Raw genomic sequence first — 26,598 nt, 5'->3', positions numbered from 1 at the left:
TAAATGGCCTGAATTTGAACTATAAAGAAATAGAAACGAAACAAATAGCTTTGATTTTCTAATCAATCTATTTGAAGTCCGTAAGACTAATTTTTTTAAAAGATTTTTATTTATTTATTTGACACAGAGAGAGAGAGAGCACAAGCAGGGCGAGCAGCAGAGGGAGGGGAACAAGCAGAGTCCCCACTGAGCAAGGAGCCCACTGTGGACCTCAATCCCAGGATCCTGGGATCATGACCTGAGCTGAAGCCAGACATTTAATCAACTGAGCCGGCCAGGCGCCCATAAAACTGATTTTTTAGTACATTTTTGATTTGTATCACATGTGGCAGACTTCCCTTTTGTAAGTCTCTCCCATTTGATTAAAGATAAAAAATTATTAAAATGTTGAATTGTTTTTGCTTGAATTGTCTCTTTAAGCACTTACAATGAAACTTGAGAAATTTGTAACTGTACGATTGTTGGATTCATTAACTCAGGTGATTTCCCCCTTTTTGAGCAAGAAATAATACTATTTTTTAAATTTGCATTTATTTACATTTAAAAAGTGTGTATGTTTACATACATCTTCCCTTACTAAACCACTAAGTACTCCGAACATTTTGAGACAAGAGAAATCAGTTCCACTTATTTTGTCCAATAACTAACAATTGTTCCAAAAAGAAGTAACTGTTTTCTTTCTGTTTAAATCACAATTTAATCTTAATCTCTCTACAACATTTTCTTAGAGAGAGATATTTTTTTCTGTCTAAATATCTGCATTAAAATAAATCTTGATGATAACAGTGCTGTTGTAGTCAGCTTTTATCTCTTACCATGTGTCATATTCAACATAAGCAAATGGCAATGGTTGTTTAATAATTTAATTTTAAAAGTCAGGACTGGAGCTGAAGGGGAAACAAAAGAAATTTCAAAAATTTTGAGGATTTTAGGGATTTTCCTCTTACTAGCCTTAAGAGGATCCCTCAAAATTTTAGTAAAGATCTGGCCAGTATAGCTTTATATATGTGTGTAATAGAAATGTCAGAGATGAGTTATTTGATTCCTAACAATAAATGTTCATCTAAAGGTCTGATTGGCTTACAAATAGTGACCTATAAATGTAACGTAGTTTATTTCTCTATTTTCTCTATTTTTTTCTGTAGTAATAACTGAAATAATATTTTCAGAAGAATAATTTATTCTTTTACATTTAACCTCTTACACTGGAAGGGAATAATTCATTTCAAAACCATTTTACTATGTGAACCATGCAACATTTATGAAAACTAAAAATGATCTGCCTTTATATCATCATGACATAAGTGGGTAAATTTTGTTGCTCAAACCATCTTGGTAATGCCTTAAGCATAAATTAAGATATCCAATATTCTAAGGAAGATTCTATAAGATTTCATATCGAAGGGTTTATGGTCAGAGATCCACAGTTTGTATGAGATAAAGTAAATAATATTTTCTTATGATCATATTATGGCAGCACATTATTTCCTCAGTAGATACATCCACAAGTGCGGTTAGTTTGCCATATATACCATTAACCTTTTACATCTCATATTTCTTATACTGATTAATTCATACTTCAGTCTCATTTTGAAGGTCCACTTTAACCTTCACTTCAATCTAAATTCGTTCCCCCATTATAATCTCTCATTTAATTTTTTCTTTTATATTTTATATAATTTGAATTGTCCTCATATTTAATTTTTAGCATGTTTCCCTACCAATAGAGTTTAAGTTTAGTAAAATTGAGACTATGTATATCATTTCACCATGTTATAGAATCTCAAAATTATTTGTAATATGAATAAATATCTAAATAGCTTTGTTTCTTAATTATTTACTTTCTTTTTTTAAATAGAGTATTCATGCAGTTAGGATTTTCAGGGTTTAATTTTTTTCTCTCTCAGTATGAACTATGTTATGAGATAAATGAATTTTCACATTTACATATTTGTTTTGTTTTACTTGTTTTCTCATTTAAGTGTTGCAGATGTGTTTTTGTGTGGCACCAAATTAATTTTCATGAAGTTGCCATATTAAATCACATCCATATGCTACAATAAGAAATTGCAGTTAATTTGTCCTTTGTTGATAATTAAAAAAAATCAGTTATAAACAAAGCAAATTCGCATTTGCCTCATTAGTGCACCAGGAAAAACTGTTTTGACCATTTGAGGTTATTTTGTAATTGTAAAAAATTTACTTAATGAAGACATATCGTTTCCTTGTGTCTTTTGTTTTTCTATACCTGTTTTGCTCAAAATTGTTGCATTTAAGATTTATGTTGGCCCTATCCTAAAAATTTAAAATCCAGATACATCATGGCCTATTGAATATAATTTGCACAGTAATGACCCTCTGTATAAATTTGTATAAAGCAAATTTGATACAAACTCTAACTTACATAACACTTTAAGTGACCCCACCATACACACTCCCATGAAAACACACACACAACAAATGAAAATAAAATCTGAAGGAGAAAATTAACTGTACAACAAAAGAAATCAGGGCTATTTAGTCTTCATTTATCATTGTATCTGAAAATATTTATTTATTTATTTATTTATTTATTTATTTATTTATTTATTTCCATTCAGGCATTTTATTTGCAAGTATGTATCACATCCCTAGGAAAAGAATCCCAGGATTTTCCTTCCTGTGTGTTTTCGTCTTGCTTCTTCATGGTCCATGATGCCAGCTGAGGTTGTCAGTACAATGAAACCAAACTGGCGGGATGGGAGCAGGTTATTCTGCCATTTTTCTAGATCTTTCAGTTGTACATCAAATCTGGGGCTGATCACTCCACACTTGTTTAACCTGCCCACGAGGTTCACAACAATCTTCCCCGCTCTGCGATCATCATTGATTTCAAATTCGCCAGTGTAACCATGCTTCATCATCACAGTGAGAAACTGGACGATGACTTTGGAGCATGGCCTAATAAGAACCTGGCATTTGCCTCTCTTCTCAGCATTGTTAATGCTCTTGAGAGCATCTGCCAGGACATTCATGCGCACCATTATGGCCGCACGGAAAGATGGCGGAAAGAGGACGGGCTGAAAATATTTATTTAATACTATTTTAATCTTGTCTTTGTGAAGTCCATTAAAGCCAGTGACAGAAGGAAGGAAAGAAGGAAGGAGTAGAGAGGAGTAAGAAACAAGAGAGAGAGACAGAGAGATATAGAGGGAGGAAAACTAGGTAAGGCTGACAGGCCAGGGTTGCCTGGGTGGCTCAGTCGTTAAGCGTCTGCCTTCAGCTCAGGTCATGACCTGGAATCGAGCCCCGCATCGGGCTCCCTGCTCGGTGGGAAGCCTGCTTCTCCCTCTCTCACTCTCCCTGCTTGTGTTCCCTCTCTCGCTGTGTCTCTCTCTGTCAAATAAATAAAATCTTAAAAAAAAAAAAAAAGCTGACAAGCCAATATTGAGAGACATTCCTTATGGGTAACACAGGTTCCCAGACATTTTACAGAGACACTGACTACCTCTGTTCTAGACTATTTTCGAAGATGTTTGTTTAGCAATCAGCCTAGGAAGATAGAAACTGTCTCCCTTTGGAGCAGATACGCTCACTGCCTTTTATTAAAAAAAAAATGTGAGTTTCCTAAACTAAGGATGCTTTTCATAATATGAAAACTATTCCATTGCCCACATCCATTGGGACCCATCTGAATTACTCCCATGGACCTTAGTAACAAAGAGGGCTGAGGCAGTACCCTGATGCTCATGCTGCTTGCACTGCCATAAGCAATAAAGTTCTTTGATCCATGTCTCATGTTCTACCAGCATCTATAAAACTGTGACAGACAACCTTGTGAGCTTGTAAGTAGAGCAAAATTACACATCTTTCATGGTTCTTGACAATTTTAGCAATGATGATGGAATACTGATATATATATATATATATATATATATATATGTATGTATTTCTGGAAGAGTAAAAATATAGCCTTTTATAAGTTGATAGAATTTGAAGTAATTTCATGGAAACTCATAGGGAACATATCATCCAAAATGTTATGGTCTACTGAGTAATAAGTAGTCTTCTGCTTTATTTCCTGTAAGTGTAGAGAAATTTGGGATGAGACCAGACTCTGTACACTGAACAGTAACTTCAAAGACAGGTGACCAAATGGTGTCTAATTGTTGGTAACACTTTTCTGGGATTAGTTCTTGCTGATCGGGCATTCAGCCTCAGATCCACCCCGTTGTAACAACTAATATTAATTTCCATCCTGAGTAGACCAAAGACACAACCTATTTCAGACAACAAGTATAGGTTCACCTATAGCATGGAATCACTAGATAACTATGGGGTGGGGTGGGAAGCTATCTGGAGGCATTCAGAGGAGTTTTCCATGAGAGATGCAGCAGTTACGGTTATCTCTTACTATTTTTATTAGAATTAACATTAAAGTTATGAAAAATGGCTATCAAATCATGATCTAAACTCTGATTGGTGAATGGCACACCCTGAATTTAAATTTAAGGCTCTTGAAAAACATTTGGGGAACTATGACATAGAATTTTGTTTGAGAGAAAATATAGGAGTGGCTCTATAAGACAAAGTATCATCAATGGCTTCCCTCTCTAGTATCTGCTGGGGTTTAGAGGATTTCTTCATCAGATGCCAGTGTTGCTAATCCTCCACTGCCATAAAATTAGCAATTTGTTCAAGAAATCTAAATACATATTTTTTAAAGGAAATAGATGATGCTTACACCATAAGTTTTACTGGGAAAATGACATATAACCATCTACAGAGAACATGTACTCCTTGAGCCCAATTGCATTTAAATTCATGTGACTCAAAATATGGGACAAAATATATTATTTTTTTGTTTACCTTTGAGCTGTGGCATTATATGTGACTCATATTCTGTTCATTTAAAACTTTATTTTTATTTAATTCTTCATTTTCTTAATTTATATTTAAAAAATTTTATGTTTATCATTCAGGTATATTAAAGCTACGTTAAGCCATTTCCTACATTCAAGTAAAATGTTATGTCTTAATATATCAGAGTTTAGCTATTAAAATCTTCTAATTGTTTATATTTATTACCAGACGATTTCATTCCATTCAAGTATACCTTATATAATATGATTTTCAGACCTATTATCTCCCTTGTGTCATTCTTGATATCATAGTACTCCATAGTTTATCTGAATTTCAGAACCCTGTTTTGCCTTTATGTTTTTCATGCTCTGAAAAATCAAAATGAAGTTGGATCATTCAAAAAACTTCCATATATATATATATATATATATATATATTTATCAGCTCAATGTCATTATCGTTATCATTAAGGAAGACACAAAATGGAACCATGGAAGAAACCAGTATAATTGAGTGTGTAAGACCTGTAATTAAGTCTCATTTTGATGTGACATATTAATCAGTGTTTACAATCATGTATCAATTTACACATTATAAATAAAAATATTATAAAATTATATATATTTATATTATATAATAAATTTCACAAGCCATATTTCTCCTTTATGGCCTCAATATGACCTCATTTGGGAATATTTGATAGTAGCAATTAGACTATCATTAATACTTAAGTGTTAATACAATTCTTTTTGTGATTCTAAAGACTGCCTATACATATATGATCCTAATTTATAGAGTCTAATTTAATTTGTTCCTATTTTGTAAACATATTGTTGGTTTAATTATAAAATATACAATTAAGAAATTATTCAGGGCGCCCGGGTGGCTCAGTTGGTTAAGCGACTGCCTTCGGCTCGGGTCATGATCCTGGGGTCCCGGGATCGAGTCCCACATCAGGCTCCCTGCTCGGCGGGGGGTCTGCTTCTCCCTCTGACCCTCCCCCCTCTCATGTGCTCTCCATCTCTATCTCATTCTCTCTCTCAAATAAATAAATAAAATCTTTAAAAAAAAAAAAAGAAATTATTCAAATTGATACTTCCTTCAGTCCCCTTCCTTTTCCTTTTCAAAGGTCCAAGAGAAAAAAAAAAAACTTATTCCTTCCTTTTCCCTTTCACTCTGTATAGGATTTCAATTAGAATTATATTCTTTATGAATATGTGGTTTTTCGGTTTTATGAGAGTCTATTAGGAACAGTAGTTTCCTGTCAACAAAGCATGCTTATCTAAGATTGGAGAATATGTGCTGTCCAGTCAAAGAAGAGAAAAAGAGGAACATGTTTAAGATGTGTTTCCGCATAGAGCAATGAGCTACTTCTCACACTTGAGTTGTAATTGCAGCCCAGATGTCACAGAGCTCACTAGCCCATAGTGATCATAAAACGAAGGCTCTTTTTTACAGCTTTATTGAGATATAATTGATATAGAAAAATTGAAAGTATTTAGTGCATATAATTTGATGAGTTGGGACATAAGTGTATACCCATGATACCATCATCATAATCTGTACTAATATGTAACAATCATATCCATTACCTCCAAGATTTTCCTTGTCCCTTTGCTGCTGCCTCTCTTCCTTCTCCTCTTCTACCTCCTCCTCCTCCCTTCTCGTATTTTTCCTCCTCCTCCCCCTCCCTTCTTTCTCCTCCTTCTTTACAGTGCAGTCTGTAATGGCAAATTAATTACTTCAAGTTGTGATCGGTCCTCAAAAAGTGGTCTATTTCAACAATGAATTAAAAACTGGTTGTTTTAAAATACTTTAGATGTGTTTTGAATGCGGGGTGTGTGTGTGTGTGTGTTTTCTCCTTAAATATTCTCAAGGGAGATATATAGAATAAATGATTTTCATTCTTACTGCTGACTTTGCATTTTACCATGTAACAGGCAACTCAAATATATATATAAAACAGATGATAAATAAATTTACTTAAGAAGTCAGTGGGGTGCCTGGGTGACTCAGTGGATTAATTGTCTGACTTCAGCTCAGGTCATGATCTCAGGGTCCTGGGATGGAGCCTGGTGTTGGGGCTCCATGCTCAGTGAGGAGTCGCTTGTCTTGTCCCTCTGTTCCTCCCCTGACTCATCCTGCTCATGCTCTCTCTCTCAAATAAATAAAATCTTTAAAAAAAGAAGTCAAAAGACTAGTAGACTGAAAAATAGAAAATATTGATGCAAGAAATTAAACAAGACACACACACAAAATTAAAAATGTCCATGTTCATGGATTGGAAGACTTAATATTGTTAAAATGATGCTGCCCAAAGTAATCTAAAGATTCAATGCTGGGAACACTACACTCCCTAATTTCAAAATATGTGGCAAAGCTACAGTAATCAAAGCACCATTTATAGCTTAAGAACAGATATATAGCACAATAGAACAGAATAGAAAGCCCCTAAATAAGTCCATGTGTATACAGTCACCTGAATTTCAACAAGGGTGCCAAGAATACATAATAGGGAAAGAATAGTCTCTTCAACAAATGATGTTTTTAAAAAAATGTGAATATTACTATGCAGAAGAAACAAGACCCTTATGCTATGCAAAAAAATTCAAAATGGATTAAAGACTGAAAATATAGACATGAAACTGTAAAACTAGTAGAAGAAAATAGAGGGAAAATGTCATGACATTGGTACTGGCAATGATTTCATAGATATGACACCAATGCACAGACAACAAAAAGAAAAACAAACAAGTGGGACTACATCAAATTAAAAAGTTTTTGCAAAGCAAAGGAAATAATCAGCAGAATGAAAAGGCAACCTGTTCAATGGGAGAAAATGTTTGCAAACCATATATCTGGTTAATCTCAGAAATAGATAAGGAAAACCAATAGCTCAATAACAATAACAATTAATAAAACTTGATTTTGAAAATAGGCTAAGGAATTGAGTAGACATTTCTCTAAAGAAGACATACAAATGGTCAATGAGTATATAAAAAGGTGCTCATCATGAAATGTAAATCACGAAAATGTAAATAAAAGCCACAATGATTCTAAATAATACATTGATCAATGATAAATCTCAAGAGACTTTTTTAAATTGAACTAAATGAAAATAAAACACGACTTATAATTTGTGGAAAGCAGTGAAAGCAATACTTAGAAACAATTTAATAATATTAAATGCATATATTATAAAAGAAGAGAGATTTAAAATCAGTAATCTACATTTCCCCCCCCCCAAAGAAACTAGAAAACGAAGAGCAAATTTTATCTAAAGGAAGAACGAGAAGGAGGGGTGGAGAAATAGAGCAGAAATAAAAAAAAAAACTGAAAACAGAAAATAGAGAAGATCGATCAAACCAAAAATCACTTCTTTGAAAAGATCTTTGAAAATTGATAAGCTACTCAGGCTACCTAAGAAATAAAGACAAAGTACACCAATTACTAATACTAGACAGGAAATAGGGGACATCACTACAGATCCTCTGAACATTAAAATAATAATAGAATAATATGAGCGATTCTATACCCACAAATATCATAACTTACATGACCAGTGGACCAATTCCTTCACAATTTGCCAAAGCTCTCTCTCTCTCTCTCACACACACACACTATCTGAATAGGCCTATGTCTAGTACTTAAATTTACTCAATAATTAATAACCTTCCAAAACAGAAAGCATCAGGCTCAGATGGGTTCACTGATGAACTCTACCAAACATTTAAGGAAAAAAACTGTACAAATTCTTTATCATTTTCAGAGGATAGAGGCAGAGAGAATGCTTCCTAACTCATTCTATGAGGCCAGAATTATCCTAATACTAAAACCACACTAAAAAATTACAAGAAAAGCACAGACCAATAGCTTTCATGAACATAGATATGGAATTTCGCAACAAAATATTAGCAAATCAAGTCTAACAATGTATAAAAAGCATTAGACATCAAGACAAGTGGGTTTTATCCCAGGTATGTATGGCTGGTTCAATATTTTAAAAAACCAGCTAATGCATCACAGCAACATATTAAAAAAGAAAAATCACATGACCATATATCAATAGATGCAGAATGACATTTGACAAAATCCAACACCCATTTGTTATTAAATATCATTTGTTATTAAATATCTCAGTATGATAGCAAAAGAGAGGAACTTTCTCAACTTGATAAAGAATATCTACAAAAAATCTACAGCTATCATCACACTTAATGATAAAAATTCGAAGTTTTCCCTCTAAGATGAAGTATAAGGTAAGAATATCCTCTCTCACCATTCCTTTCAACATCATACTGGAAGTCCCTATTAATGCAATAAAACACGAGTATAAAAGGTATACAGCCTGGCAAGCAAGACATAAGACCATCTTTGTTCACAGATGACATGATTGCCTATGTAAAATATCAAAAATAATTGACAAAATAATTCTAGAACTCATAAGCAATTGTAATGAGTTGAAGGTTACTATACAAAAGTCAATCAATTTTCTATACCAACAATGAGTAAGTGGAATTTGAAAATAAAATACTCAGTATCATTTACATTAGCACCTGCAAAAATGAAATATTTAGGTATAAATCTAACAAAATATGTCCAAGATGTGTATGAGGAAAACTACAGAACTGTGATAAATCAAAGAAGAACTAAATGAATGGAGAGATATCCTATGTTCATGGCCAAGTAAGTTCATGGACATGTCAATATTATGAAGATGTTAGTTCTTCCCAACTTGATTTATAGATTCAATACAAGTCAAATCAAAATCCCAGTAAGTTTTCTGTGGATAGAAGCAAATTGTTTCTAAAGTTTCAGTGGAGAGGCCAACAACAACAACAACAACAACAACAAACAGAATAGTTAATACATGAAAGCAGAAGAACAAAGTTGGGGGACTGACACTACATGACTTCAACTATAAAGCAACAGTAAACAGTGTGGTATTGGCAAAAACAAAACAAAACAAAAAAGATCAGTGGAACAGAATAGAAAATCCAGAAATAGACCCACATAAATATCGTCAAATGATCTTCATCAGAGGGTCAACAGCAATACAATGGAACAAAGATACTTTTTCAACAAGTAGTGCTGAAACAAGTAGACATCCACACACACTGTTGGTATGGACACAAAATTTTACAGACTTTATTAAAAACATTAAGATGATTTCTTAAAATAATGAAAATAGAACTACTATGTTATCCAGCAATCCCACTTCTGGTATTTATCCAAGATGATTTAAACCAGGTTTTCAGAAAGATATTAGTACTCCCATATTCATCGCTGCACTATTCACAATAGCCAAGGTATGAAAACAACCTAAATTTCCATCAACCAATCAATAAAGAAAATATGATATATACATACAAGGAAGTATTATTCAGCTTTATAAACAAGGGGAAGTTCTGTAATATGTAACAAAATGGATGAACCTTGAGGACATTAGGCTAAGTGAAATAAACAAGCCGCAGAAAGACAAATATTGCATGATTCCACATATAAGAAGTATCTCAAATAGTCAAATTCATAGAACAAAAGAGTTTTATAGTGGTTACTAGGAGCTGGGGGGAGCAAGAAATGAGAAATTACTAATCAATGGGCACTAAGTTTTAGTTAAATACGATGAATAAAGATCTGCTGTCCAACATCATACCTATAGTCAACAACACTACACTGTATGCTCAAAAATTTAAGATGGTAAATTTCATGTTAAATGCTCATGCTACAATTAAAAAAATAAAAAATGAGAGCGAAATTTTCTAACTCTAGGACACACTTCTCTCTCTCATGCTAGTCAGGGAAGTGCTACTTCAGATATACAGGGCTTGGTGAAACACAGATTAGAAAACACTGTTTTAAGGCCAGTTGTGATTATTAGTGCTCATTTTTGTAATCATTAATCCAGATGAGTGCTTCTCACCATCTAATGTGCATACAAACCAGTTGGGGATCCTGGTAAAATGTACATTCAGATAAGTCTGGGAAGGTGCAGATATTCTAAATTTATAATTAGCTCCGGGGGGATTAATGTGGATTCTTCTCACTGTGAGAAGCAAGGGGATACATTATTTAAATCAAATTGTTTTATTTTATGTAAACATTGTAACATATATTTTGGGCCAACTCTGATACATATCACTAAATTACAATAGACTATTTTTATTTAAGTTTTGTGATTACTAATCATTTCTTAAGCACATGAAGAACTGAATATTGGGGTGAAGCAGCTTGATGTGTATGGGCTGGCAATTGTTAGAGAACACTGCCTATAATAAGGATCTAGATAATTTCTATAAAGATAAATAATGACTGATAAAGAATATGCTGTAGTTATCACACATTAATTCTTATGAGAATACACATAAGTACTGACTTGAATTACTAAATTTCCAAAAGAGAAATAATAATACATTAAATCAATATTAAAATATTTCCCAACAATTTATGAATGTTGAAAATATGGTACTGCCACCCTTGGTAAGAGGTGTAGTAGCAAGATGAGTGCCATTTAATACAGCTAGAAATCAGGCAATGTGATGCCCCCAGCTTTGTTTTTCTTTTTTAACATTTCTTGGTGATTCGGGGTCTTTTCTGGTTCCATACAAATTTTAGGATTGTTTGTTCCAGCTCTTTGAAAAATGCCATTGGTATTTTGATTGCTCTGAGCAGCATAGACATTTTAACAATATTTATTCTTCCAATTCATGAGCATGGAATGTTTTTCCATCTTTTTGTGTCTTCTTCAATTACTTTCATAAGTGTTCTGTAATTCTTAGAGTATAGATCCTTTATCTCATTGGTTAGGTTTATTCCAAGATATCTTATGGTTTTTGGTGCTATTGTAAATGGAATCGATTCCCCAATTTCTCTTTCTACAGTTACATTGTTAGTGTGTAGAAAAGCAACTGATTTCTGTGCATTGATTTTGTATCCTGCCACATTACTGAATTGCTGTATGAGTTCTAGTAATTTGGGGGTAGAGTCTTTTGGGTTTTCCACATAAAGTATCACGTCATCTGCAAAGAGAGAGTTTGACTTCTTCTTTGCCAATTTGAATACGTTTTATTTCTTTTTGTTGTCTGATTGCTGATGCTAGCACTTCTAGTACTATGTGGAATAATAGTGGCGAGAGTGGGCATCCTTGTCGTGTTCCTGATCTTAACGGAAAAGCTCTCAGGTTTTCCCCGTTGAGAATTATTTTCACCGTGGGCTTTTCATAGATAGTTTTTATGAATTTGAGGAATGTTCCCTCTATCCCTACACTCTGAAGAGTTTTAATCAGGAAAGGGTGCTGTATTTTGTCAAATGCTTTTTCTGCATCAGTTGAGAGGATCATATGGTTCTTGTCTCTTCTCTTATTAATGTGTCTATCACATTGATTGATTTGCAAATGTTGAACCACCCTTGCATCCCAGGAATAAATCCCACCTGGTCGTGATGGATAATCCTTTTAATGTACTGTTGGATCCTATTGGCTAGTATTTTGGTGAGAATTTTGGCATCCATATTCATCAGGGATATTGGTCTGTAATTCTCCTTTTTGATGGGGTTTTTGCCTAGTTTTGGGATCAGGGTAATGCTGGCCTCATAGAATGAGTTTGGAAGTTTTCATTCTGTTTCTATTTTTTGAAACAGCTTCAGAAGAATAGGTATTATTTCTTCTTTGAACATTTGGTAGAATTCCCCTGGAATCCATTAGGCCCTGGACTCTTGTTTTTTGGGGAGGTTTTTGATCACTGCTTCAATTTCATTACTGGTTATTGGTCTATTCAGATTGTCAATTTCTTCCTGTTTCAGTCTTGGTAGTTTTTAGGTTTCCAGGAAGGCATCCATTTCTTCCAGCTTGCTTAATTTATTGGCATATAGTTGTTGATAATAATTTCTAATAATTGTTTCTATTTCCTTGGTGTTAGTTGTGATCTCTCCCCTCTCCTTCATAATTTTATTAATTTGGGTCCTTTCTCTTTTCTTTTTGGTAAGTCTGGCCAGTGGTTTATCTATCTTATTAATTCTTTCAAAGAACCAGCTTCTAGTTGCGTTGATCTGCTCTACTATATTTCTGGTTTCTAATTCATTGATTATTATTTCTCTTCTCCTGCTTGGCTTAGGCTTTATTTCTTGTCTTTCTCTAGTTCTTTATGGTGTAAAGGGGAACCCTCTTACACTGTTGGTGGGAATACAAGTTGGTACAGCCACTTTGGAAAACAGTGTGGAAGTTCCTCAAAAAGTTAAAAATAGAACTACCCTATGACCTGCAATTGCACTACTGGACATTTACCCCAAAGATACAGATGTGGTCAAAAGAAGGGGCACATGCACCCCAATGTTCAAAGCATCAATCTCCACAATAGCCAAACTGTGGAAGGAGCTGAGATTCCCTTCAAAAGACAAATGGATAAAGAAGATGTGGTCCATATATACAATGGAATATTACTCAGCCATCAGAAGGGATGAACACCCACCATTTGATTTGACATGGATGGAACTGAAGGGGATTATTCTAATTGAAATAAGTCAAGCAGAGAAAGATGATTATCATGTGGTTTCACTTATTTGTGGAACATAAGGAATAGCGTGGAAGACATTGGGAATACGAAGGGAAAAATGAAGGGGAGGGAAAATCAGAGGGGGAGATGAAACATGAGAGTCTATGTACTCCAGGAAACAAACTGAGGGTTTCAGAGGGTAGGGGGCATGGGTTAGCCTGATGATGGGTGTTAAGGAGGGTAGGTATTGCAATGAGCACTGGGTGTTACACGCAAACAATGAATCCTGGAACACTACATAGAAAACTAATGAAGTACTGTATGGTGACTAACAGCATAATAAAAAAATAAATAGATAAAATAAAGACATGTTTGTTTAAACTGAAAAAAAGGATGAGGGCTATTTAAGTGATTACGTATCTTCTCATTGTTTTATGTACTACTAGTTGATGACATCAGATTTAAGTCATTTCAGTAGAGATACAACAAGGATTTGGACTCATTTAGCATTCCTTGTGTTGATCTTTTATGGTAAACAGATCTTTAGTGTAAAATAGCTAGCCTGTTTCTAACCTGTTTCTCTTTATTCTGGTATCACTAGCACAAAAGATAATGGGAAATTATTTATTCAGTAAAAAGTGGTATCGGTACTCATTTTCATTATGAATAAATTGAGGCTGTTTTTCTCATCCTTTCATGTAAAATTGAGCCATTTGGAGTCAATCTGCTTAGCAATGGAAAGAAGAAACAAGTAACTACCCACATTATTTTTAAAAGTGAATGACTTTTTACTACTTGGTAACCTCCTGAGACTTAATACATCGTTAAATGTGATAGTCATATGACTTCATGGACTAATCCATCAATTTGGTTAGGGAAAACAAAGAAAAATCATATTTATATATGTATATATATAGTCCTTTCAGAACATGAACTGCAATTTAACTTGCCTACCACAGGTAGAAAAGCCAAGTCACTGAACAATAACATAGGAATGTTGAGTGTCTGATACTCGATACCTGTTTCTTTAAACAGTAAATGATAACTAAAATGGAAAGATCATACCCTTGGTACAAACTTATATCATGTGCAAATTTATGGGGACATCACCAACTCTTATTTTTTAGAGAAATATAGCCATTTAATTTTTCTGTAAAATCTTCTGTTTTGTAAATGATGAGTTCCTTTTATTCTTCTTAAAACAGTAGGCCACTGGTTTACTACCTATCATATAGACTATAGAATCTTAAAATAGGATGTTTTGTTAGAGATCATGTCTTTCTTCTAACAATTTTACAAATAAATATCCTAAAATCAAATTTATTTGACAGTGGTGTCAGTCCAAGTGCCTGGATTAGAAGTTAGATCTAATGATCTTTAGTCTGATGTTCATTGATAAAGTATACTGAAAAAACATTTCAAGAGTGCCCTTACTGTACAAACATTGAAGTAAAATTTAACTAGATCATATCAGTGTTTTTCCCTTATGGTATCTCACAATACTGTACCTTGTGTAGATGATAGAACACATGACATGTACACATCTAATCATGAATTCTTCAAAGGTTTTATAGACTGCTTTTTCCTTTTTTCCTTAGGTGTTTTTCATCATTCATTCCATGTAATGAATGACAGAGTCTCTGTTGAATATATTAAAATGTGTAATACATTGATGGTGTTAAAATGTCAATTCCTTGTTTATTTCTTGGAAAGAACTCAATGTGTATTATGAAACTAGTACATTAATCTTATATTATCACTTTAAGATAGTGGAAAGCAAGTATTATTTGACATATGACTTGACTTACTAATACAGAATAAAATCTGAAATATATTTTTCAAATAAATAGGAAGTTAGTGATAAAAAAGTCATTACACTTGGTGATAGTAAATTTAATGCATCAACTCGACTGGACACAGGGAGCCCAAATATTTGGTATTTGATATTCTGAATATTTCTGTGATGGTGTTTTTGGATGTGATTAACATTTAAATAGGTAGACTGAGTAAAGCAGATTGTTCTCCCTAATGTAGATGGGCCTCACCCAATCACTTGAAGGTCTGAATAGAATAGTGGACTCATCTTCCTCCCAGTAAGAGAGAATTCCCCTACCCAGCAGCCTTATACTACTGGTTCTATTTACCTGGAAAACTCTAACTAATACATACTATTACAGACTGTGCCTTTTAGCTGAAAGAGTGAAATCTCAGTTAATTTTAGTTTTTTTTCTATAGATGATAATAGCACCCCAAACATTTATTCTTCCATTAAAACTATGCTAAGCAGGTATGAGCTCAGAAAGATAGTTACCTGATTAACTCCTTCAACTTCCTATGAAAATTAATGAATACTCATAAAAAGTATAAAATGCAAATCATTGAAGGGAATTTGGAATATGACCAGAAACACAGGAATTTAGACCTTTCTTAGGTCACAGGTTATCTGGTAAAACATTGGGATCACAGTGGGAAAGAGAGTTGATTATCATTTATGCATTCCTTTGAGTTTCCCTATATTTCAGGTATCCTCTAAACTTTTTAGAGGAACTTAAACAATTGTTTCTTGATATAGTCCCTAGACTCTCCACCCCAACCTATTCATCTTATTAAATTGAACACTCATAACCAGGTACTTTATAAAGAATATCTCTTCTTTAAAATGAGACCTATTCATCAGGTGTCATGGACTTAGAAGGCAAAAGAGTGAGCAAGTGCTTCAGTCATCAGCTGGCCACCTATCCTGTACCACCGTATATTTACAATCTGAGGTTTTCCTTCTGGATGGGGTTGGCTACTTACAGATAAGTTGGAAGTGACCAATGTTATCCATATTTGTTGTTTGATCTCTGTATTCAGTTGTTTCTTGTAGGTGAGCATTACTGTAATTGAATGGGGCCACAAAAGACCAGACATGCAGGAAATGTGCATTTTTTCCAGCATTTTCATCTCCTTGCCAGAGCTTAGTCATTTTCATATTGAAAATTGAAATTACATTATTGAATAATGTATTTTATGTGTAAAACCAAAACATATTTAATATCTTTACTGTAGTTCACATTATTTTCTGAGTGGTATTAATTATAATTACATTAATGACATTCTCTAGGAAATTTTCCATATATATGTGATCGCTCTTTTCCTTTATCTCTAGGGAGAGGCTGGTTATAATCAGACGTCACACACGGTAGACCATATTTATGAACTGTGTACCCTCTGATAAGGGTGGGGAGGGCTTCACCTTGCTACCACTGCACCTCCATGTATTTAGTCCTCAGTTTCTTCCTAAAGTAGCCAGAGTAATTTTACCCCCATCTTAATTCCATAGCTATTTTCTACTCTATGTTCATTATAGACTCTTACTATCTGGGACATGATGTGGTAGGAGACAGAAATAAAAATCAGTGGTTCTTCATAACATAACTGAGTATGTGCATATATTACAAGAAAGTTACTAAACTCAGTATACTCTGAAGGTTATTACATTTTGCTCATTCTCAGGAAAGATAAAACTGTAAATACCATTAGAAGATTTAAAATAAACTACATGCTTCCATGTTAGAAGACCAAGCACTGGAATCAAAGATCCCTACACAGAACTGCACAGCTACAGATGTGTATTAGTAAATATTCAGGTTTTGATAAAATTTGTGTATATCAATCTGTCCTACAACTAAAGGTTTAAAAAGAGGAATTAATATTCAAGAGGTAGAAAATATGATGAAACAAGAATATTCTGTAGAAGTTCACAGGATAGAAGATATTGGTAATCATTCAAAAATATATCAACAGATAATAATAAACAACAACCTATGAAAATGTATTCAATTTCAAAGAATGACAATGAACTTGTAAGACACAGAGGACAAACATTCTTCAAAAATCACCACCACAGACTTGTGATTCAAATAGCAAAGTAAACTCAGAAAGACAGCACTTGCCCCATTTCAAAAGACAACTTTAAATATTCAATATGATATAGCAAAAAAGTCTAACAACATTCACATTACAGAGGCATTTGCCATTCACATGCCCAGTAATTTGAAGAAAAATCTTTAGATATAAGGCGGACAAGACAAAATGAGAATAAAAACAAACTAACAGGTGTACCTGGTTGGCTCAGTCAGTTGAGCGACCGACTCTTGGTTTTGGCTCAAGTCATGATCTCAGGGTGGTGAGATCGAGCTCCGCATCAGCCTCCACGTTCAGCAAGGTGTCTGCTTGAAGAGTCTCCACCTCTGCACCCCCCCAGATAAATAAATAAATATTTAAAAAATTAATAACATGGGGAAAGAGAAGCCTACATAGAAGAAAAATTCTCAAAGGGTAATACATGGAAAGCACTAGCATCCTTCCCACCCTGCATATAAACATGCATGGGGTAGAAGAAAAGATGGGTTGGTTGGCAGTGGATAACATATCTCAATCCTTCTGTTAGTACAATAGAGTTAATGAGTTATTGGCCATTGTATGCCTGGGGGTATGCTATAGTAACAATCTCAAATCTAATGGCTTAGCATGGCAAAAGTTTATTTCTCAGTCATACTGAGTCTATCATGTTGGCAGCATGTTTAGCTCATTATAGTTATTCTGGGATCTCAGCTGATAGTAGCTTCATCTTAACATCTGCTTCCAAGATCACCTTGGCAGGAGAAAGAATATGTGTTAAGTTATTCTCAGGCTTTGAAAAACCCCAGTGGAAATGATACATGCCTCTTCTGTTCACATTTCACTGAACAAAGTAAGTCATACTACTGTGCTCGATATAATACTCTATGTTATTTCATTTTTCTGTATTCTACCTTAATTTGGAGTTATGTTTACAAATAAACTTGTAGAGCAGACACTATAGCAATCATCATACTGTTTTTCCTACATGAGAATTGTCTCAGACTATTTTAAGGCATATTTTAGTCTATTTTAACATGTTTGAGTGTTGCCTGAAAACTGCATTTCTAAAAAGCATAGCAGGTGGTGTTAATGCAGGTGGTCTGGGTATCAAACTTTGAGTGAACGACAACAACAACAAAAGCAATCTATCCTTTAATGATGGCTCAAAGATTCCATCCTCTGTCTCTCTCACCACTTGCTTCACTGTCAGGGAGAATACCAGATAAGAATCAAGACAGAAAATTTTGACATGGTAATGTTAATTGTAACTTTTGGAGGAAGCAGCTAAGGGGTAAAAACTTTTTATCAGTGGAACACCTAAAACCCCTGTGTGTGTGTTGCTAGATGATTTTTTCTCTTTACAAAATTATTTTCTCTCTTTGCTCTGAAATACTTTCAAGAAAATGGAATCTTATCCATCAAAAGTATCTTCCTCCTCCACTTGTGAAGGCAAAATGTTAACAGAATGGGACATAGGATAAAGAAGCTACTAGGAAGGCTAGCATGATTCTAGAATAGACAAAAGATGTTAAAACTTCTCGATTTTCTACTTTATCTCCCCAAAGTAGGATATCTTTAAGGGGTTAGAGTCAAATTGCAAGCTCAGCATAGTGACCATTTACTGATTTTTTTTTTCTCAGAATAAATAATCCAAATAACCTCAGTAGCCTACACTGCTGTGTGAGTCCTTACATGCTGCTATAACAAAACACCATGGGCTAGGTTGCTTATAAATAACAGAAATTTATTTCTCACAGGTTTTTTTTTGTATAAAATGTACCGTTTATTATATCATTTGAAACAAACATGTAGCCATCACACAGGTAAAGAAATAGTGTATTGTCAACACCTCAGAAATCTCTTTTTATGTATCCTTTCCTAATCACACCCACTCCTTCTTCCCTAGAGTAAAACCTCTGTCCTTCCTTAATAGTAATCACTTTCTCGAATTTCTTTATATTTTTACCTAAGTATGCATTCTGAAACATTCTGTTTTGCCTCTTTGCCTTTATATAAATAGAATCATATTGTATGTATTCTTCTATGTCTTGATTCTTTCTCTCAAGGTTTTAAGAGTCCTTCATTTTATTGTCTGTAGTCGTAGTTTGCTCATTTTCCTTGCTCTGTGATACATTATGAGAATATTACACAATTTATCCATTCTGTTGATGAGCATATGGGCTGTTTCCAGTTTTTGAATGTGATGAACATGCTCATATGCATAGTGTGGCACACAGCGGTTCTCAAATTCGAGCCTGCACCAGAATGCCCTGGAGGGCTTGGTAAACACAGATTGCTGGACACCATCATCCAAGTTCTGATTCAGTAGATCTGGGGTCATGCCCAATGATTTGTATTTCTAGTAAGTTCTCAGTTGATGCTGATGCTATTGGTTCAGGGATCACACTTTGATAACCACTATTTTGGGTATATAATTGGGAATAGGTTACTGGGCCAAAAGAGGAGAGAATCTTCAATTTTGCTAGCTAATGGTTTTCTAAATTGGTTGTACCAGTTTGTGCTCTCACTGGCCATGTATGTGTGTGCTTGTTGGCCCACATCTCACCAACACTGTGTTTCTGTGGTGGGGATGTAGTCATAGCTCACTGTGCTTTTTATTCATATTTCCTGATTTCTGTTTCTGTTGAGTACCTGTTTTGGTGCATCTGGATGTCCTCTTTCTGAAGTACATGTTCAAGTCTCTTTTTAATTAACATATAACATATTGTTTCGGGGTAGAGGTCTGTGATTCATCAGTCTTCTATAACACCCAGTGCTCATTACATCCCGTGCCCTCCTTAATGTCCATCACCCAGTTATTCATCCCCCACATCCTCCCCTCCAGCAACCTTCAGTTTGTTTCCCATGAGTAAGGGTCTCTTATGGTTTGTCTACCTCTCTGGTTTCATCTTGTTTTATTTTTTTCCTCTCTTCCCCTATGATCTTCTGTTTTGTTTCTTAAAATTCCACATATCAGTGAGATCATATGATAATTGTCTTTCTCTTGATGGACTCATTTCAAAAGTACTTTTAGTTTTCTTCATTTATTTTTGAAAGAGAGTGGGGTAGGGTGCAGAAAGAGAGGGAGAGAGAGAAGCTTATACAGGTACCGCACTCAGCGCAGAGACCAACGTGGGGCTCAATCTCAGGACCTTAAGGTCATGACCTGAGCCGAAATCAAGAGTCTGAGGCTAAACCTACTGACCCATCCAGGCACCCCTCTCAGAGTTCTTAAGGCCAGAAGTCCAGGATCAAGGCACTGGCAGATTTGTTGTCTGGTGAAGCCTGCTTCCTGGTTCATAGACAGTTGTCATTTTGCTATATCTTCACATTGAGGAAGGGGCAAGGACCCGCTGGGGTCTTTTTTATAAGGACATCAATCCCATTCTTTGTTTGTTTGTTTGTTTGTTTTAAAGATTTTGTTTATTTATTTGTGAGAGAGAGCATGTGTAAGAGAGAGAGAGCCTGAATGGTGGGGGAAGGGCAGAGGGAGAGAAAGAAGCAGACTGCTTCACCTTGAGCATGGAGCACGATGTCGCTGTCTCAGGACCCAGAGATCATGACCTGAGCTGAAATCAATAGTCAGATACTTAGCCTACTGAGCCACCCAGGCTCCTCTCAACATATGAATTTTGGAGGGACAGAAACATTCCACCTATAGCAACTGGTAAAACTATGACCATACCAGATTCATGAGTGAGAATTTTGGGCTTTGAGATGCTAGTCATATTCATTTCAACTAGAATACCCTTTTATCTTTAACTTAATGGGCTCCACTATACTTATTCTACTTGGGTTTCTCCTCTTCTAAAAAATAGAACAAACAAACACACAAAACACATCTATTTTAATTTCTCTTCAAGAGAGTGTCTTTCTGTCCATTCCCCAGCTAGTTATTTAGCTTTCTGCTACATTATTAAGTTAACTGTCTTTACAGATTTTTCTTTCCATTTCTTCCCACAGCAACTTGTAAATCTATCTTTCTTAGACTTTTATCAAGCTCTTGGTTCCCATTGGTTATTTTTATTTTCCTATGGAATTGTTTATTTTCTCTTTTTTAAGGAATTTAAAGCATTCTCATTGTACTTTTAATGGATGCTTTGAATTTTTGCATAGACATATTTCACACTGAATTTACATGAGTTTATATTTACATGAAGGTCACTTTCTGTATAAAATAAAACCATGATGTATATTTTACTTTGTAACACTACAAGAAATTAATCATCTCCATGACCTTTTCTCATGCAATTAAGTGAAAAAAAAAACTGTTGGTCTATCTGCTCATTCATCCAGTCTTCTCTAACCCATTTTATTCCTATATTTACTTATTTTTCTAACAAAAATTCACTGACCACTTATAATGCTGGGTCCTGAATAGATAGAATAAAATTATATGAGTTAAGCAAACAGTTCAGAATTACTAAAATTTAACTTGAGACACTAGAGAAGAGTATTGTGTAAGTATGAATAGGGTTTAGAAAATGAAATGATAAGTAATTAAAAAGTAGTTTCAGTCTAGAATAGAAATGTTCTTAATTTCTCAGTAATAAGCTTGACTAATCATCCCAAAAGTATTTTGATATTGAACTATTTCAGACAAAGCAACACCATGATCATATCTGAATTTTAATAAAAATCACTCTGGTAGCTCTATGAAAAATGGGTTCAAGAGGATGAAATCAGAGATAGGGAATAACTTGGGGAAAATTTTTAATTAGCTGTGATAAAAATTATTAGCTCCTGAACAAAGGAGGAGTAGAAATAATTCAAATAAGGTGATAAATATCATGGGAGTAGAAATGACCAGGATTTGCTAACAAACTGGATCAATTCTCTAGCTCTTCAGACTGCATAGCTTGTTAGGTCCTTATTGCACAGAAAGAAAAGAGAGAAAGAAAACTGAATACACACACTTCAGCCTGTATGAGATGCTGTATTAGCCATTCTGTGTGTATGAGTATGCAGGTGTGTGTATTTTGTCATATGTATTACCCCTAGAGCTGCAACAGCTTCCTAAAGAGTGCCTCTTCAACCCTGACCAAAAGCTGGGATCAGGGAAAAATTTGTGGCTCACTGTATGGTGAAAAATGTTTCTGAGATGCTTCCGAAAATATACACTCTGTGCTATTGGGAGAAGCCATCTACAGGGAGGATTGTCACCTTCACCTTCAAACACACTGCAGAGTTACCCAAGAGAAAAACAGGAGGAGCCATTTACTGGGAAGGGTCCCACTCATGGCATTCTACTGGGAACACATTGGAGAGGGTCTTGGGAGCACTGAGAAAAACCAAGTGCTCTAGAACCAGGAACTGGAAAATCCACCCTCTGCAAGAGTTGGGACTGGAAGAAGTCACACCCAACAATAGCAGGCACCTAGCACAGGATTAACTATGCTATAGAGAATTCTAGCATTGGAGAAAGCTTTACCCTGAAGGAGACTGGAGAGAGGGGATGGAGACAGAATGGAGACAAGAAAAGAAAAACTCTTTCTCCCCCAGTGACCTTTCACCACTCTCTATTGAGTGCCAGCTCTCATGAAAAATACTGGTAAAGCGTGCCTGCATAATCACAGAACAGGCAAAGATGGGTATATTTGGATATGAGAGGTAATAAGTTGACAGCTGGAGAGTCCACACCTTTGCATTTTTACTTAAAAAGATACAGCTTAACCTTCTTACAAGTGAACAAGTTTTCACCTCTCAAAATTAGGAGATGTAGAGTTATAACACTTATTTTAGGAAAGAGGAAGAGATTGATATATATATTCTGTTTCCTTCCTTCATCTATACTTTCCCTTTGTTTACTTTTCTTTCTTTCTTTTTTTTCTTTCTTTCTTTCTTTCTTTCTTTCTTTCTTTCTTTCTTTCTTTCTTTCTTTCTTTCTTTCTTTCTTTCTTTCTTTCTTTCCTCACTTTCTCTCTCTCTCCCTTTCCCTCTCAAAAAAAGGAACAAACAGAAAATAAGAAAAAAAGAAAATATGAGAAATGCAAATGTAAGCCTATTATGGTTACTATCTAAAATTGGTCACAGTGCATGAGTTGATATCTGTGATTTCCTATTTCCACTATGCCTTCTGTATTTCTCTGTCCTCAGTCAGAACATCAGCTGATAGGGGTTTTTATATGGTATAGAGATGTAAAATTGGTGATGTAAAGATTAGATTGAGGGTCTGAGTCTCTCTGTCTTTCTCTTTTTGCTATAGTTTTCCATCAACCTGTACTACTGAGTGTGGAAGTACTAAAAGGCACCACAGAAAATTTCCTATATTTCAGGCATACTCATCTTTCCACTACTATTAGCAGCAACACAGTATCTCCATGGTAATTGACATCAATTACTCCAGTAAAGAGAGGAGCCTCTTTTCCTGCCTATTGGTTCAGTAGTAAAAGGAGCCCCAAATAGGCTACAGCAGTCTCATCTTACATTTGAATTGAGATTGTGTTGTGTCCCCTTGACATGTCTTGAGGACTTGTTATGTCTTAGGGACTAAGACTTTCAAAATAACAGAGCTCCTGGTTTCCAAGATGGGAAACGAAAATTAGAATGGATATTTAGGAAGGAGGGAGAGGAGTTACCTTCACTTCTGCTATTTTTCTTCTAGATTCATGTACTGCTACTTTTGGGAAGAGAGCAGGAGCTAACGTGCTCTGATTCAAACTGTACAAATCACACATTGCAACCTTTTAGGGTGTTGTCTCTAAACTGATGCCATAACTGAATCTTGGACAAACCATTCCATTTTTAAATTACTCAATCATTTCTTGTGTATTTCAGTATGTATCAAAACAAGTCAATTCCATGAGCATGAGCCCATTGCTACTCTTTCTTTGCGGAGAAATTATTTTTTTTAATCATAAGAATTGTTATGAATATGGGTAAACCATTCTGGCAGACCATGAATAATGATGTTGACAGAAGGATTACATGAAGGGAAGACATATCCATATACAGAATATGTATATTCCAGTGAGAACAAATCTCTGCCCCTCCATGATAGAAGAGGTCCAATCTAATCAACAGCCACTAGGCTGACTTGCTTTCCTCCACAATTGTGCCATATCTCACAATAGTCCCCAGCATTGGCCTCCATATTAACAAAATAGATAACCCTAATTTTAGTTAAGTCAACCTTGGTAAGGGAAATTCCATATTGTTGAGCTCATGCATAGCCTCCATTTCTATCACCAACATCATTTTGGTCACAGGCCTACTGAGCCAGCACTGGATGGATTGGGGAAAGATGTTTGCAGTATATATGTATGTATATATATGTGTATGTATGTTTGTGGAGCATATTGGTTTATCACCTGATTAATTTAGAACCTTTCCTCATTGTGAACACCTTTGGGTGGACATCCACACTGACACAAATATATTCACAGAATCTATGCCAAATTTGAAAAGTCCATCCACATACTTCTTTCCCAGATTTCCTTATTACCAATCTTCCAATCCTTTCTCTTTCAAGGTCCTGACCATCAGGTTAAACCATTAACATCTTATCTTAAATAATTTAAATATGTGCTTCTGGCCAGCCATCACTAGATATATTAGACAACTAAGTGCAGTACTTCCCACTGGAAGAACTCCTTTCTGTTATTTTTTAGCAGTGACCCTAAGTGAGCCTGCAGTACTAGAGCTGTCCACTTTTGGGTGGCACCAACATATCATGCAAACACATATGTAAACTAGACTTGAGAGGCTGGTCTTTGTTTGTTTTTGTTTTTGATTTATTTATTTTTTTGAACATTTTAAAAAGATTTTATTTATTTATTGAGAGAGAGAGAGAGAGAGAGAGTGGGGAGGGAGGAGGAGCAGAGGGAGAGGGAGAAGCAGACTTCCTGCCGAGCAGGGAGCCCAACACGGGGCTCCATCCCAGGACCCTGAGATCATGACCTGAGCCGAAGGCAGATGCTTAACTGACTGAGCCACCCAGGTGTCCCTTGATTTTGTTTTTGTTTTAATCTTCAGCCAACTAATTATAAGAAATAGCCCAGCAAGTCACAGGCATAGACTGTGGCAGAAGAGACTACAACAGCAATCAATGTTGAAACTGTCTGAATTACCTGCTCAGGCAACTTATTGGTAACTCTTGGTTCTGCCCAAGCTTGGTTATAACTTCTTGGTTACAGTTTGCTTATTTTCTGTGTTTATTTATTATATGTCTAACCAAATTGTATTAGCTGTCCCATAGGAAGCTTCCACGTGGGTGGTGCAGGTACCCTAGAAGGAGGCTTTCCAGGGAGTTTCTATAGCATCCCCATGGGTACTTTCCCAGTGGGTTCTATCTCTCCCCTCAACCATCTTCTCAGCAAGCGTTTTGATATCATGTGCATATTTACTGCTTGCCAGCCTGGCATGCAGCATTATGGATAACTTTTCTGCCACGTGGTAAGGGAAGTTGTCCTATTTTCTTATAAGATATAAATTTCAGACTTGAGAGTGGAGGCCTTCCAATCTGTTCCTTCCTTTGTTTCTGCCTCAGCCATACAGATAGTGTTTTTTCTCAATGTCTACTACTCTTGTATATTTAGGGTTTGTTTATTTATTAATATTTAATCTGTTATTAACTAGTTAATGAATCTTTAAGTTAAGCTTCAAGGTTCAAATTACTATGTGGCTTTTATTTCATGATTGAATCCTAAGTGATACATCATCTTCTCCCTTGAGGTTCTTTTCCCTCTCTAGAAATTCTGGGGACATACCAGTTTGTCATTCAAAACCAACATGTGGCAGAAGCTACGACGACTGTTGTTGGGAAATCAATAATAAACCAAAATGATGTAGCTTAACTCCTCAAACACTCTCTTTCATATGATAGAGTAATATAAAGTATACACCAAGTGGGGCTAAGTGCTGGGAGGAGGTATCTGAGGGAAAGCCATTTGATTCTTCTTCTAATGCATGTTCTTCAAGAAATCCAGAAAATCATCCTTTGTGACTTTGCATAGAAAATAGTAGTATGATTTTGATAGTTACCACTTCCCGATACATGTGTAACTTTCTATACAATCTAGATACAGTGTTCATAATTCAAAATACCCAACCTCAACACATCAGTGAATAAAGGATCTGGCTGCAGTATTATGAATAATCTACTACCAGGGTGCAGGATTACATTCAAACTACCCAGAAGCAATGGAGTTCATCCAATTTAAATTTTGCAGAATATTTTTCCATGCATTCTTTTGATATATTGTGCATTCAGCTTTGTATACTTTTTAAATTTATTGATTCACATAGTGTTTTTTTATGTGGAAGACACCATGAGTTTTATTTTCTATTAGTTATTAGAGAACAACAATTGAATTCCTCTGCAGAGCTCAACTATCTGGCGACAAGAAACACAAAGACTACTCATAGATAAATTAACTTT

The 26,598-nt window shown here is 35.1% G+C and overlaps 1 protein-coding gene across 1 annotated transcript; it reads right to left on the bottom strand.

Annotated features, from left to right (window-relative positions):
- Window positions 1-2,595: 2,595 nt before the first annotated feature.
- Window positions 2,596-3,053, bottom strand: LOC112826601 (small ribosomal subunit protein uS8-like). Its single transcript, XM_073894283.1, has one exon. The coding sequence runs from the start codon at window positions 3,021-3,023 to the stop codon at window positions 2,631-2,633; it is 393 nt and encodes a 130-aa protein (XP_073750384.1). The 5' UTR covers window positions 3,024-3,053; the 3' UTR covers window positions 2,596-2,630.
- Between the last annotated feature and the right edge of the window lie 23,545 nt (window positions 3,054-26,598).

Source organism: Callorhinus ursinus, unplaced genomic scaffold, assembly GCF_003265705.2.
Source record: "Callorhinus ursinus isolate GAN/ISIS: 27379988/994484 unplaced genomic scaffold, GSC_fseal_2.0 scaffold7, whole genome shotgun sequence".
Taxonomy (NCBI): domain Eukaryota; kingdom Metazoa; phylum Chordata; class Mammalia; order Carnivora; family Otariidae; genus Callorhinus; species Callorhinus ursinus.
Note: the sequence above shows the minus strand (reverse complement) of the source record. Positions and strands in the feature narration are given on the sequence as shown.